This window comes from Magallana gigas, chromosome 5, assembly GCF_963853765.1.
Source record: "Magallana gigas chromosome 5, xbMagGiga1.1, whole genome shotgun sequence".
Taxonomy (NCBI): Eukaryota; Metazoa; Mollusca; class Bivalvia; order Ostreida; family Ostreidae; genus Magallana; species Magallana gigas.
Window position 1 is genome coordinate 35,963,859 of NC_088857.1, and position 15,906 is coordinate 35,979,764.

The 15,906-nt window shown below is 31.8% G+C and overlaps 1 protein-coding gene across 1 annotated transcript in view; it reads right to left on the reverse strand.

Annotated features, from left to right (window-relative positions):
* The window catches only part of LOC105332879 (uncharacterized), a 33,206-nt gene that overhangs the window by 16,953 nt on the left and 347 nt on the right, over positions 1-15,906 (reverse strand). The window contains exons 3-16 of the mRNA XM_066085224.1: positions 15,597-15,679; positions 15,261-15,402; positions 14,758-14,871; positions 13,701-13,814; positions 10,912-11,025; positions 10,691-10,804; positions 8,263-8,376; positions 7,430-7,543; positions 7,200-7,313; positions 4,463-4,576; positions 4,229-4,342; positions 3,053-3,166; positions 1,358-1,471; positions 1,144-1,257 (exon numbers count right to left, since the gene is read on the reverse strand). Coding sequence (XP_065941296.1) covers positions 1,144-1,257; positions 1,358-1,471; positions 3,053-3,166; positions 4,229-4,342; positions 4,463-4,576; positions 7,200-7,313; positions 7,430-7,543; positions 8,263-8,376; positions 10,691-10,804; positions 10,912-11,025; positions 13,701-13,814; positions 14,758-14,871; positions 15,261-15,402; positions 15,597-15,679 — 1,593 coding nt within the window. The remainder of the gene's footprint in view (positions 1-1,143; positions 1,258-1,357; positions 1,472-3,052; positions 3,167-4,228; positions 4,343-4,462; positions 4,577-7,199; positions 7,314-7,429; positions 7,544-8,262; positions 8,377-10,690; positions 10,805-10,911; positions 11,026-13,700; positions 13,815-14,757; positions 14,872-15,260; positions 15,403-15,596; positions 15,680-15,906) is intronic.

Here is a 15,906-nt window from a genome sequence, read left to right on the forward strand (position 1 = left end):
TTTCATTGGATTAAACATGGCACGTGATTGCCTCATATATCTCTACAGTACCGATCAGACCCAACCTAACACCCCTGGTTTACTTTCTGGGTTTACTTTGGGTTTACTTTTTTGAAAATTTGGGTCCACTCGGGGTTTACTTTGGGGTTACTCGGGTTTTACTTTGGGTTTACTCGAGAATTGCTTTTGGAGTCAGCTTTACGCACTGAAGTGTGAAACAGACCTGTATTTTATCTTATCATCCTACTGCCTGTAATTCCTGCCCATTGTATATTCCGAATACACAGTCATGTAGCGTCTGCTTTCAGGGTATTCTTCTGATCGGGGTCCACTCTGGGTTTACTTGGGGTTTACTCTGGGTTTTCTCTGGGTCCACTCTATTAAACCCAGAGTAAACCCAGAAAGTAAACCCAGGGTTTAGTTGGGGTTTACTTTCTGTTAGGTTGGGTCTGATCAGTACTGTATGTAGGTTCGTTGAGGATTAATATTAGGCAATATGGCCGTTATTGGCCGCCGCCTCACCTACTCATCTCGATTATTCATATTATTTAACACAGAAATCGTGTTCAGTAAGTATTTAAAATATTTAGAGTAGTTGCCCTTTGAATATTGACGTCACGTTGTTGTGTCTGGAGCAGTACAAAATGGCAGCGTCTAAGTTAGCTCAAATCTCTGCAGAGGTTTATAATTGAATAGCAACAAAACATTGTAAGTGATATGGGTGAAGCAAAGATTTTTAAAGCGTATTTGAAAGGTGGTATTAATAATTTTGTTTAAATGAGTTTTATTGGACGAGATGTAAGGCATCTTGTACATGGCTTTGCGTAGATCACCGCTATTTATCAATGTATATGTCGCTTGATAGTCCTCGGGAAAACAAAACACTTAATAGGTTAGTTACTGACCCACTACGGAAATATATTGGGTTGATCAATCTCATCAGAATATATCAGATATCATATAGAAAAAAAATCTCTTTAAATGACTTGTTGAAAAGATATTTTGTCTACATCTGAAGAATGAAAGCAATTAAACACATACAACAAACAATCCGGTTGTCAACAATATCATTAAATAAATACCAATCCCAACTCTTACATACATGTACTTACCACCAACTAAACGTAATATTTTTAAACTTACCAGTTGTACAGTTCGTTCCATTATATCCATCCGTACAGTGACACTGGTATTCATTAATTAGATCTATACAAGTTCCATTGTTCTGACATGGTTGAACTTCACACTCATCGATATCTGTAATAAAAAACATACAAAGCTCTTAACCAAGGTGAACAATCAAAAAGATTTTGATATTTCAAAAGACGAAAAAAATATGCATTTGTTTTGTGCTTACTGTGTTCACAATCTGTTCCATTGTAACCAGAAACGCAATCACATTGGTAGTCGTTGACCAGGTCTGTACAAGTTCCATTGTTTTTACAAGGATTGGGTAGGCAGTCATCAATATCTATGTTTCAAGTGAAAGTTCATCCTTAAATATATAATATGATCAAAAAGAAATTCTTCTTAAACTTGTGAAATGTACAGTCTCAATTAGACCCAACATAACACCAAAGTAAACCCCAACTAAACCCCGCGTTTACTCAGGGTTTACTTTAGGTTTACATTGGGTTTACTTGGAAACTGCTTTTGAGGTCAAGTGTACCAACTGAAGTGTGAATTAAGCGTCCCGACTTTTATTTAACACCCCACTGCCTGTAATTCCTGTCCCTTGTATATTTCGATTACACAGTTAGTGTCTGCATCCAGGTGTACACTTCTGAACGGGTTTACTCACTGTGTCCACTTTGGGTTACCTTTGGATTTACTCTGGGTTTATTTGGGGTCCACTATAGTAAACCCGGAGTAAACTCAGAGTAAACCCAGAAAATAAACCCAGGGTTTAGTCTGGGTTTACTTTCTTTTAGGTTGGGTCTAATCGGTACTTTATGAAGTTCCCTTAATTGTTGGAAGCTCTTTCACCAGTTATGCACATGTAAAACGAGGGGCGTTCAATAAATAATGCTACTAATCAGATTCCATAACTTACAGGGTTCAATTGACCTTTTACTTTCTTTTCACGCATGATTCAAAAATCTACAAAAATTAAAGTAAGTTGCTATACCAAAAGGCCGATCATCCTGGGATATGTATATAAAAATAATGTGCTGAAAAAAAGTTGAGACATTACGAAAGGACGACCAAAGTCTAGAACTCGCAACATTTGACTTCTTCATGGCAACACACCGGCAAATAAATCTCAGATTGTGAGATAATTTTTGGAAAAAGAAAAGGTTCATGTTCTGTCCCATCCTACATATTCTCCCTTCTTTTTTTCTTTTTTCTAAATTACAAAAAAACACTTGTCAGGAAGAAGATATGCTCCAAGAAATGCTTTGGGCTCTGCCATTTATCGGGAAATGGATACCATTCCCCCCAAAACATTATATGAATGCATTCCAAGCTTGGATAAATAAATCATTTGAAATTATGTGTGTCTGATAAAGGAGAGTATTTTAAAGGCAACCATTAAAAAAAAATTATTGTTTTATTTTTGTAACAAGGATGACATTATTTATTGAACACCCCTCGTAGAGAAATCTGATCTTTTTTCAATAAATTTTCAATCAATCCAGTAAACCACTGACAAATTCATTTTAGAAAAAAGAATATCTACTGCCATGACTAGTTAAAGTTTAATTTACGTTCGAATTATAAAGAATATTTGTAAATTAGCGTATCGTGTGCATTAAAAAATTCCACATCAACAGAAAAAAATTGCAGATATAACAAATCAAATCCTTTTTCTAAAGACTCAAATTTAAAAAGTACGAAGTATTCAAACATTCTATCATTTTAGTTTGCTCCATTAAATACATGTACGTCTGTACCATAACAACGATATTAATTGATTAGAATTAAACATGTTCTATTGCTCTTACAAGTATGTTAGGAATATTCATAGATATCCGAAATGATGAGTGTATAATGCACATAACAGATATACATATTTTCAGAGACGAGAATGGTTTATATTAAAAGTGCTTACTGTTTTCACAATTTGTCTCATTGAATCCCAGCATGCAATTACATTGATAGTCATTGACAAGATCTGTGCAAGTGCCATTGTTTTCACAAGGATCTGGTAGACAGTCGTCAATATCTTTAAGTAAAAATACAATTTCATTGTAAAAGAATGGAATTGTGATCAGACAGAAATCTAATCAAATACTTGTCAGAGGTATAAAGGGTTCTATTAATAGCAGTATCTTTTGTACTGCATTTGGAAAAAAAAATGTTATGAAACTCGAAAGATGTGCAAATTAAAAAAAACCCAAAACAACCCCCTTCCTGGAAAGGAACAAATCATCCTGATAGGTACCAATAAAAATGTTTTGTTTTTTTTAAATATTGAACCTGTTAGTATTAAGAAGAATGTTTCTTTTATAATTAACACATCATGTTTATTATTGGAAAAATCATAGCAATATCCTCAGCAAAACACTTCTTAATTGATGATGTCAATTGATATAGTATGTATTCAACCAACAGAAGAGGATACCATCGAGGAAAATAAAAGCAATCTTCTAAACTAAATAAAAATAAACTATATTGTATAAAACATAATCATCACCCACCAACAAAGAAACCAATTGTAATAGTATGAAACTTGCTCAACCATCAATTTTGTACACCTTTAATTTTGTGTGTGTGTGAGGGGGTAATTGGACAGTGATTAAAATCAATAGAAAATTAAAGGTGATAACGTATATCAGGCCATTCAAAACATTAGGGAGGCGGGTAAAACATCCAACGAATGCACTCATATATATGGGGTAAATAATAAATTAATACATGTAGCCGCAAAACACAAAGTGCTCTTGTACAAATATTGAATATATTCGTACCAGACCATCAGGGCATCTGGCTTTTCGAGCCCAGAGTCCCTGATTAAGGGGAAAAATGGAAGAAATAAATTTGTATAACAAAATAAAAATTACATCATTTTTCATTTCTTTCAATAACACATAATACATCAGTAATCTGTATCTAGTTCAAGATCGCATGTCTTTGGCAAAAATAATTTTTTTTCAAATCAAGTCTACCTTATTCAACCAATACTTGGTTAATGTCTAGTGTAATAAAACAACTATGTTATAAGAAAATTAAGATAACCAAATTTCATTATAAACTTTTATCAAAAATTAAGATATATCCTACTTACTGTTTTTACAATTTTTCCCATTGAACCCATCTATACAAATACATTGGTAATCATTGATCAGGTCTATACAAGTTCCATTGTTCTGACAAGGTTGTTCTGCACACTCATCGATATCTGAGTGATGAATTCACATATATATGCATTGAATTAATTTACTAAAAAGGAAACAATTTTTGCGACAATAAGATTTTGATAGCTTTGAGAAAAAAAATTGTATGTTTTTATTGTGTTTACTGTTTTCACAGTTTGTCCCGTTGAATCCTGCCACACAATCACAGTGGTAGTCGTTGACTAGGTCTGAACAGGTTGCGTTGTTTTGACAAGGATCGGACATGCAGTCATCTATATCTATATTACAAGTAAGATTTCAAAAATATTTCAAAATGAAATGTGACGAAATAAATACTCCTCAAACTTGTAAAATTCAAGATTTTGTGTAAAATGATTACTTATATTGAGATGGGCATTTTAAGTACTCATCGAAATTCAATTGAATGAAGGATTAGAAATTTGAATGCAAATATAAGATTAGAAAGTACCACCATTCCCCTGGTCATTAAACTTATTGAAACATTTAAAGGGTGTGTGCAGTCATCTTGTACATTTGAGGATACGAATGTAAACATTTCTTAGCAAACTTCAAACCTTTTCTCAAGAAATGGTTGTAGAGAGGACACCAAAACACCCCTTTCATATATTTTCAGATTTTTAAAAGGGCATGGTCACGATTTTGGTCAAATTCTATTTTTATTATTTACAATGCTTTAGAAGTGCATTTTTAATGATCAAATGAAATTTTAGAGTCAATCATTAAGTTATAAGCAAGATACAGAGCTCACAATTCTTTGTTATGTCAACAAGGCTCGTGCCCTGTTTTTGTTTACATAGGTAAATCTTAAAAATAAGTCTGCACCTGCGCAGATCGACAGCTGTTCTGAGTGATTAAAAAGGCATTGTCCTGTTCTTGTATGCATACTTTTAGAACAAAATGACATGTTAAACTTCATTTTAATATCTTTTATATCTTTTGACAACATTTTTGGCCAGTTTCGTGCAGAAACTAGCCAGTTCAAGAAATGTTTACATTCTTATCCTCAAATGTACAAGATAGCCACACATCCCCTTTAAATAGAATTCATGTTACAGAGAATTTTTTTTTCAACAAATCTTCAATTAATTCAGCACAATAATGACAAATGCGTTATAAGAAGAAAAAAAGATTATCAACTGCCATTACTCGATGAAGTTATAATTATAAAATGTCAAAAAATATATATAAAGAGCCAATCATATACTTAAAAAATTCCGTAGCCAACAGAAAAAAATGTAGATATAAAGAAACCAGATCCCTCTTCTAACAATTCAATTTCAAAAAGCATGACGTATTCAAACTTTCCATTGGTGGAGTGTGCTCAATTAAAGACGTCCATACACTAGATAGCACTGGCTATTTTTTATGCAATTTACTATAACCAATGGATGTGTGTCTTTAGAACTAAATAGAATTTCCTCAGTTCCCATTCAGCACAAATACATAGATCTTTAATTCACTCCTTGCAAGGCCAATCCCAATTTTTCTTTTTAGAAAAAATACTTGTTAGAACGTATAAAAATGTTCACATACTGATTTCTTTAATATATATCACGACGTTTTTATATGTCGCCCATTTTTCATTATTTGTAAGTCTAATTTTATAGATTCCCCTTACAAATTCCCTGCAAAGTGTTGACATGTCGTACCGTGTGCATCTTGCAACATCAGATGTCAGAAACCCATCAATGCATAAATTACTATGTCCCATCCACCTACTTTTCGAGTTATTCAACCTTCCGTATGAAACTGTGTAACGTCAATACAACAGTCATACATGCAAGTTTCGCATTTTACTTCTGATTCTTACATTAGGGGCCTTGATATTGTATACCAATTTCATCGAGAAACATCGCTCTAACCAGCCATAATCATTTTAATCATTTCATGAATTTTAGCAACACTCATAAGTCATAAGCCTTAAAGTACGGCAACTTTCGATTTTACAAAAATATTGACCGGGTACTTTTTTCGAAATCGGTCCCTTGTTTCCTTTAATGAACACCAACACTTTGTCTTAAAATTTAAAAAAAGTTTCTGCTCTTTTGAGAAAAAGTATCCAACATATTGTCAATTCCATTGAGGTATAAGAGATTTATGGCAATTAAAGATCACCTGTCATTCCCACTTTCCTGAATTTAATACAGATTCATAGGGCTTCAGTAAAACATAATTATTTACTTAATCTTTTAGAGGTCAATTGTTGTTCAACTTTCTTTATTATGGAGCGTTATTGAATAATACACCCATCCTCATGATATTACATTGTATCATGATAAAATCACCACATCATTAGAGATAACCTTACACGTATAAATGTACCTTCCTTATATCTTTTGATAACAGCATTAGTTTGTAATCTTTTTCCTAACATCATGAAACTTGTGGCAATTTTCTTGAGTCATTTCTCACAAACATTTCTCACATACAATGTACATTTATACAAATATAAATAAAAAGGTGAAAATGTGTTTTTGATGTTCATTATGAAAAGTAACTATCACAGAAGATGTTTTTTTCAAAGTCAAATGTGAATTTACACATTTTACATGTAATTTTTAAGGAGACAACTGGAAAGAGGGGGTTTCAACTACGTAAATACATCTAAAATATCACTTTTGGACAGGAAGGATAAAAAACCGTGGGTTTTTGACATACATGTATGTTTTGAATTTGTTTTTCTCTGATACATGAAACTGTATTTGTCTACATATAAAAATCATTAGAAAAAAATGTTTTTTAAGAAATAAATTTATATAGATCAGATTGCTTAATGTTACATCATGAAATCAGACAGCAAAAGTGCTAACAATTTATAATTACAACATCCCATTATAAACAAGTCACCCTCTATCAAAAATTAAGATCTATCCCACTTACTGTTTGTACAATTTTTCCAATTGAACCCATCTATACAAATAACCTGGTAATCATTGATCAGGTCTAAACAAGTTCCATTGTTCTGACAAGGTAGTACTGCACACTCATCGATATCTGAATGATTGACGTACATATAAACTTCAATTTAAAAAGAAAAAAGAAACATTTTGGGAGACAATAAGATTTTGATAGTTTTAAAAAAGAAAAGTGAATGTTTTTATGATGTTTACTATTTTCACAGTTTGTCCTGTTGAAACCTGCCACACAATCGCAGCGGTAGTCGTTGACCAGGTCTGTACAGGTTCCGTTGTTTTGACAAGGATTTGGCATGCAGTCATCTATATCTATATTACAAGTAAGATTTCAAAATATTTCAAAATAAAATATAACGATAGAAATACTTATCAAACTTTAAACATTTATGATTTTTGTGTGAAATGATAACTTCTATTGGGTAAGGGGATTTTAGAACTAAATGTACATAGACATTCAATTTTAATAGAGGATTAGAAAAAAATGAATGCAAAAAATTCGATTAGAAAGTACCATCATCCTCCCAAACATTAAAATGTTTGAAACTTTCTATGCAGTTTATTTTACAGAAAAACTGATTTTGAAAAACAAATAAATCTTCAATCAATTCAGTATAACAATAACAAATCCATCTTGTAAGAAAAAATTATCAACTGCTTTAATTAGATAAAGTTTAATTCAAAAAGTTCAAAAATATGTTTGAAGATCCAATTGTTTTGAACGCATACCTTATCAACAGAAAAAATGTAGTTAAAAAGAAACCAGATCTTTTTCAAACAATTTAAAACGCATTACGAATTCTAACTTTCGATTGGTTAAGTTTGCTCCATAAATACGTTTGTACACCAAAACTGAAATCTAATGATAAGAAATAATCATGTTTTTGTCCCCCACCAGAATATTAAAGATATTCATCGATATCCGAAATTATACAGAAATGACGCATTTAACCATTCAAGCAAAAACTATATCAAACAAACAAATATCGATATTTTAATAAACAAACTTGGTATGAATTAAAAGTGCTTACTGTTTTCACAATTTGTCCCATTGAATCCTGTCACACAATGACAGTGGTAGTCGTTGACAAGATCAATACATGTTCCATTGTTGTGACAAGGATCTGGTAGGCACTCATCAATATCTGTATTTTAAAATACAATTTCATTATGATAGAATTGAAATGTGATCAGATAAAATCAAGTTAACATATAGATTTATTTCTCAATATCTTTGAAATTATGATGCATTTGAAACAAAGATGTATGTTTTACTGCAATATCTTCACATAATTCAATTCGGAATAAAACTAAAAAAAAAAGAAGAAAACCCAATAAAATGAAAGAGACACCATTGTAAATATATATATATATATATATATATATATATATATATATATATATATATATATATATATATATATATATATATATATATATGATAAATCATCCTTTAAGGTACCAGTAGGAAAAATTCTTTTCTTTTGAACAAATCATGTTTAACTAGGATATAATATCCTCAGATAATTTTTTTAATTGATGTGCTATGTATTCAACCTATAGAAGAGTAGAGCATCTAAAGAAATTTCAAACTAAAAGAACAATGAATAAATTGCATAAACACAACCATCAGCAACGAACAAAGAAATCAATTTAACAACACATAACAGTACCAGATTATAATGTTCTATATACTTCAAATAAATTATAAGAATATGTTAAAATTAGATAGTTCGATCAACGATATAAAAGTATCCCATTCTTTATGAAATAAAGATAACAATATCCCTATATAAACAAGAGGCCCAGGGACCACATCGCTCACCTGAGCAACAATTGCCATACTTTGATCAAATTAGCGTTACATTATCAAAATCAAAATTTCTTGACAAATAAGTACAGTAGATCTTGCTCAAAACATTTAAAAATCAGCCAATTTCTATCCACATATTTTTATGGTATACATCAAGCCCCTTTTGTTGTTGTAGCTGTAAGAAGATTTTTCTTTATTCCTATACAACCCCCCTCCCCCCACTTTATGGCCCCACTTTTTTTTCTAGGGAATCATGCTTTGATCAAGTTTTAATCTGAACAACCCATGCTTTCACACAAGTTACTGCTTTTTGGACTAAAAACTTTCCCAAAATATTTCTAAGATTTTCTCTATATATTCCAATGTAAAAATGCATCCCCATTGAGATTGCATCCGCCCATCCCCCAAGAACCATGATTTTAACAAACTTGAATCTACACTATCTAAGGGTGCCTCCACTCCAAATTGAGCTTTCCTCGCCTAATAGTTTGTGAGAAGAAGATTTTATATATTCCAATATAAAAATCCATCCCCCTATTGTGGCCCTACCCTACCCCCAGGGACTATGATTTAAACAAATTTTAATCTACATTATCTGAGGATGCTACCACACAAGTTTAAGCTTTCCTGGCCTAATAGTTTTTAAGAAGAGGATTTTTAAAGTTTTTCTTTATACATACTTATGTACTTATGTAAAAATTCATCCCCCACCAATTGTGACCTCGCCCTACCCCCAGGGACCATGATTTGAACAAACTTTAATCTACACTATCATTATTATCATAGGATAGTTTTTAAGAATAGGTTTAAGAAGATTGTTAAAGATTGTCTCTTTATATTCCTATGTAGAAATTCACCCCCCCCCTAATTGTGGCCTCACCCTACCCCCTGGGACCATGATTTAAATAAACTTGAATCTACACTTTATGAGGATGCTTCCACTAGAGGTTTACATTTGTGAGCTTTCCTGGCCAAATAGTTTTAAAACGAAGATTTTTAAAGGTTTTCTCTATACATTCTTATGTAAAGATTCATCCCCCCCCCCTCTGTGGCTTCGCCCTACTGCCGGGGACCTTGATTTGAACAAACTTAAATCTACACTACCTTAGGATGCTTTTACACAAGTTTAAGCTTTTCTGGCTAAATAGTTTTTGAGAAGAAGATTTTTAAATATTTTCTATATGCATTCTTATGTAAAAAATGCATCCCCTCATTGTGGCCCCATCCTACCCTCGGGGACCATGATTTGAACAAACTTGAATCTACACTACCTGAGGATGCCTCCATACAACTTACAGCTTTTTTGGCCAGACAGTTTTTTAGAAGAAATTTTTTGAAAAATACCAACAAATTTTCAATAATTCTAAATTATCTCCCCTTTTAAGAGGTTGTTGCCCTTCATTTGAACAAACTTGAAATCCCTTTACCCAGTGATGCTTTGTGCCAAGTTTGGATGAAATCTGCCCAGTGCCTCTGGGGAAGAAGATGAAAATGTGAAAAGTTTACAACGACGACAACGCCGCCAACGCCAACGCAAACGACGAGAGACAACGGACAAATTTTGATCAGAAAAGCTCACTTGAGCTTTCAGCTCAGGTGAGCTACAAAATCAACATCAATCACAAACTGAGATATATCCAACTTACTATTTGTACATTTTTTACCATCGAACCCATCTATACAGATACACTGGTAATCATTGATCAGGTCTATACAAGTTCCATTATTCTGACAAGGTTGTACTGCACACTCATCGATATCTGAATGATAAATTTACATGTATACATGTATATGCATTGTATCAATTAAAAAAAAGCATTTTGGGAGACAAAATGCACTCGACTCTTTCGAAAACGATGGTGTTTACTGTTTTCACAATTTGTTCCATTGAACCCTGCCACACAATCACAGTGGTAGTCGTTGACCAGGTCTGTACAAGTTCCATTGTTAAGACAATGATTTGGTAGGCAATCATTAATATCTGTATAATGAAAGAGGATTCGATAGTGAAAAATAAAGGAGATCAGAACATTAACACCGGTGACATGAAGACTCGTTACCTATCTCAGCTATAATAAAATTCTTAATGGTTGCACTTCTTTTACTATTGTCATTTAGAACAAAATTGTCATTAAGATATGCTGGTGCACTGTCATGATACATATTAAAAGCATGGTTCAGTCTTTTTGAACAACTCTATCTTCAACGCTTATAATATTTAAATAATTTAGAATGCTACCAAAGATGATGTTCTTGGGACTCAGGCTTAAAATGAATCTCACTTCTTTCTTCTGGGTAATTTGCAATCGATTCTTAAGTTGTTTGTTTATTAAACAATACCAAAAAGAACAAACATAGTCAAAATAACATTGTATAAAGGCAGAACATATAATCTTCCTGGACCGTTTATTTCGACAGGATGCATTTCTGTATAACAATTTAATTAAGTCTAGTATTTACATTTTGTATAATGCATAAAACAATATGTTCACATAAAAGGAACTTGTCAATACAGATTCCCGAGTATTTGACACTGTCAGAACCTTTGATACATGACCATCACATACAATTTTAAAATGTGTAAAATTTTTAAGTTTACTTGGTGGACCAAATAAGATAATTTATTTCTGTCTTGCCAAGATAAGGTGTTGTCCACTAACCATGAACACTTTGCAAGAACATTACCCAGTTTTTATCATAAAGCATCGCAGATGCATTTGTGATGCTTAACAATACGATTATATCATTCAGTGGCAATACATCATTAGCCGTTGGCGATGTCAACTGTTAATGCAATAATTTAAAGCTTTATGTATTGCAAATTCCACGTTTAATTATATATATTTTCATCATTAAACGGTGTTGTATTATTAGCGGTTGCTACAAAACGGCGATATATAAATTGCCACTGGGGATGTAAACTGTTAATGAAAAAATGTATACCATTAAGCGGCGTTGTATCATTAACGTTTGTTACAAGGCATTACTTCATTTAAACAATGTTTTGGGAAAATGTTTTAAAAAGTTTCTTCAAATAAATCTATTTGACTTAATGTTTTGAATTGAATTTGAGTTTAAAGAACTATATATGATATTAGTCAAATTTGGACCCCATAATTAGCTATTTTTAAAGTGAATCGGATACATTAATTTGTTGTGTTATTTTATAAAAGAGTTGATATAAAATATGTTTTTTACCTATGCATTTGATTTATATGCATTCTCTGGCAGTATATGACGTCAGAAGTGATTCTATTTTTATAATTCAATTGAAATCAGTAAAAAAAAAATTGACATTTTTTTCATATTTTTCGAATGGGAAATTTAGAGCGACTCTTTGAACATGAACGAACTTTTTGTCAGTTATACGTACTGGGGAGATACAACTTTCTTGAAAATATTTTGTTTCTTCAAGCAGTTGCTCAATGTTTCCTTAAAGAAAAACTGCTTCAAAATAAGCCGTTTTATGCTAAAAAAGCGAAAATAGCGGGAAAAGATAAACTTTATGAAGTCATATTTTTCAATTGTGGGCACAAAATAAAAAAAAATTATGAAAAAACTTCAAATATACAATTTTACAAACAATACAAAGAATTACAGTAAAATGACGATGTTCATTTAAGGGGATCATTTTTTGCTCAAACCATATATAGTCCTTTGAACTGTTGATAAGTTATTATGCAAAGTCCAATTAAAACGCAATATGTCAGTACTAATAAATGGACCTCAAGTATATCGTTCAGCATGAACAAAATGCATTCTAATAATGTGTACAGTAACTTTCATTCAGTCTCTACAAAATAGTTTCAGAGATAACTGGCGGGATCTTTACATAATTTGTTTTGACAAAGATGCGCTGTTTATTGAATTTGAAATGGTGACATACTTGTACAAGGTATTGAGCATTCAAGGAGGACAAACAAAGAAACAATCAAACTTTCTAAAGATAATGATCTTTTACAGGACTTGAATTTAAAATTATCTGTTATCTGTACGACGAAATTTCATTTTAAATCTTAACACTTTATGAAAGATAGCTATAATCGAATGAGGCTTGATCTGTGATGTCAAAATACAGATACGTGTGTATTTATAAACTCAACTAAGAAATCGGAATACAACTTCTGGGAAACAAAACATTGTTTTTCTTTACTGGTTTTTCAACTGCAAACTTAAACTACTGAAGTGTATCTTTTTGTGATAGGTTTCAACGGATCACAGTAGTGTCCGTTTAAGACATCCAGCAAATTTTACTAGCGCCTTGCACTATTTTGTTTACTATGTGCCAGTGACTGACACATGTAAATTACAGAAAACAATATTCTAATGCGTTTGCCTTAAGATTAAAACATTTGTACAGTTACATGATTCAAATCACGTTTTCCTATACATGCACAATGTATATGCGTACGAATCTCAATCAAAAGTACACTTCGCCTGTTACATGTAAGAGTAAAGTTTATTCATTTCTGCTATTTCGGAAATCAAAAAGGGTGCAATACATATATTGATCCTAATTACATTAACATGAAGCTGACGAATATCCCGTCGATAATTTCTTTTAAAGGAATTCTTGTTCTACATTATTTTTCTTTTTATAGTTAAATGATTTATTACATATAGTACATGTAATTAGTACGTATTTAAAGGGCTTACTGTTTTCACAAGTCCTTCCATTGAATCCTGCCACACAACCACATTGGTAATCATTGACCAGGTCTGTACATGTTCCGTTGTGTTTACAAGGATCGGATAGGCAGTCATCGATATCTGTAATTCAACATATGATTTCATTATGAGAAATTACAAAAAAAATAAGCATCTCCTTTAAATTTTTTTTTTTGCTAATAATACAAATAATTACATTAAATAAATCATTATATACATTGGAGTACAATCATGTACCCCCAATCAACTATGTCATTGTACACTGAACAAAACTTCTAAGTGATAACCCTGATAAATAAAATGATTTGGAAACGTCGGAATAATGCAATGTGAAATTTTTAACATTTCGTAATCGATATGTGTTTTTAATAATATCTCAGATAAATAAATAAATAAAAATAATACAATACAGATCGAAATCAGTTACCAGTCACACATCACATCATGTCATATATTGGTGTTTTCCAGCACGTCCTTTATATTCATGGCAACGTTTTTGCCATTAACATCAACCTTATGTAATAGTGCAGAATTAACATTAAGGGAGCATAGCCGAACCGTTGAAGTGTTGGTGTCAGAATTGTTTTACGACGAGTTGTACTCGCTTCAAATATACTGTTTACTTCGTCCTCGATATTGCTTTAAATAATTTGCAATTCATAAAAAGTATCTTATGATAATTTTTCAATGCAATAAGTGTATCGTCATTTCCATCAACAACCAACAACAATTCTTAAGCCCTTGGAAAAACTTAACCCAACCGAAAGTATTCATGATTTCCATGCAACAAATGCAGATGTCTCGGTTCGCAGCCAACAGTCAAGATCACTACATTGTTCTTAAAATCTTGAGAGTTAGAGGGAAATTAGCAAACAAATGGGTTTATTTTATATAATCAATACATTGCGGTACATTATGGTAAACACCTAGAACTTTGTTTAGGGGTAAATGTAAAGTAGAAGGATTCCTAAAATGTTGAAAAAGCAAAATCCCACTGCAACTTTTTCATTCTCAAGCTAAACATTAACAACGCATTGTAACTTACTAATTGTACAGTTAGCTCCATTAAACCCGTTCAAACACATACAATTGTAATCATTAAGCAGGTCTAAACAAGTTCCATTGTTCTGACATGGTAGTTCTGCACAATAGTCGATATCTGAAATGATGAGCAACGATCGATATAAAGAGATAATGTATATACATTGACACCACACTCATATAATGATACACTCATCAAAATATTTTGAGATTTGAGAATTTACAGATAATATAACATTTATTTGTAGGTTCATGTAAGTACATGCATGAGTTGCCTTTCTTTTAAAATAGCTTGGTGATGCTAGGATGCAAGTATGTTATTTGATTTGATTTCTCATTTAAGATCTTGAATTTCATATTTCAAATCTCATGTTTCGTACTTCAATTCTCGCATCTCGAATGGCTCTTTCGATCTGAATTTCCTTTATCAACATAAAAATGTGAATAAAAGTGAATAAATTTAACCTTATAATCTAACATATTTGATTCGAATGTCTTCTGACTTACCCTGAGGTTTCTGACAGATGTAAGGGTTAGTCGATGCACAGCTTAAATCATTCCACTTATTTATATCCTCCAAAATGTGAACACAGTCTTCCTCCCCTGAATTGTTTGGCTCGCCGGAGTTCCAATTCGAATAAGACACTGGCTGCAAAATTTAAAGTTTTAAAAATAACCATGTTCATGAACTTTTATTTTACCAAATTAAACTTTCTTCAAAATGTAATTAATATTAACCAATTAATATTTCTACATAAAATTAAATATCGACAAAGGTTTTTTTACTCAATAAATATTATAATGAAAGTAAAAGCCTTAGACATATATGAAAAAATTACCAACCGTTGAATCTTTAACCCAAACAAAATTGTTTTCACTGGCTATATTGTTCAGTCCAATCCAGTGTCTCGTGTTGGGACAAAGTTCTTTTCAATAAACAATGATAAACGATGATGACAATGATCAAAAATAGTTACTCAACGTTCAAACACTCTTTCTTTATTTTATTCAGAGCTGTATTTTATGTCAAATTTTACCCAATAATCAACCCGATAAATTCTAAAAACGACAATTTGAGTTGTTCATTAATAGAACACTGCTAAATCTGGCGTTAAAAGTAAAAATCTAAATAATGTAGAATTATTTTTCAAGA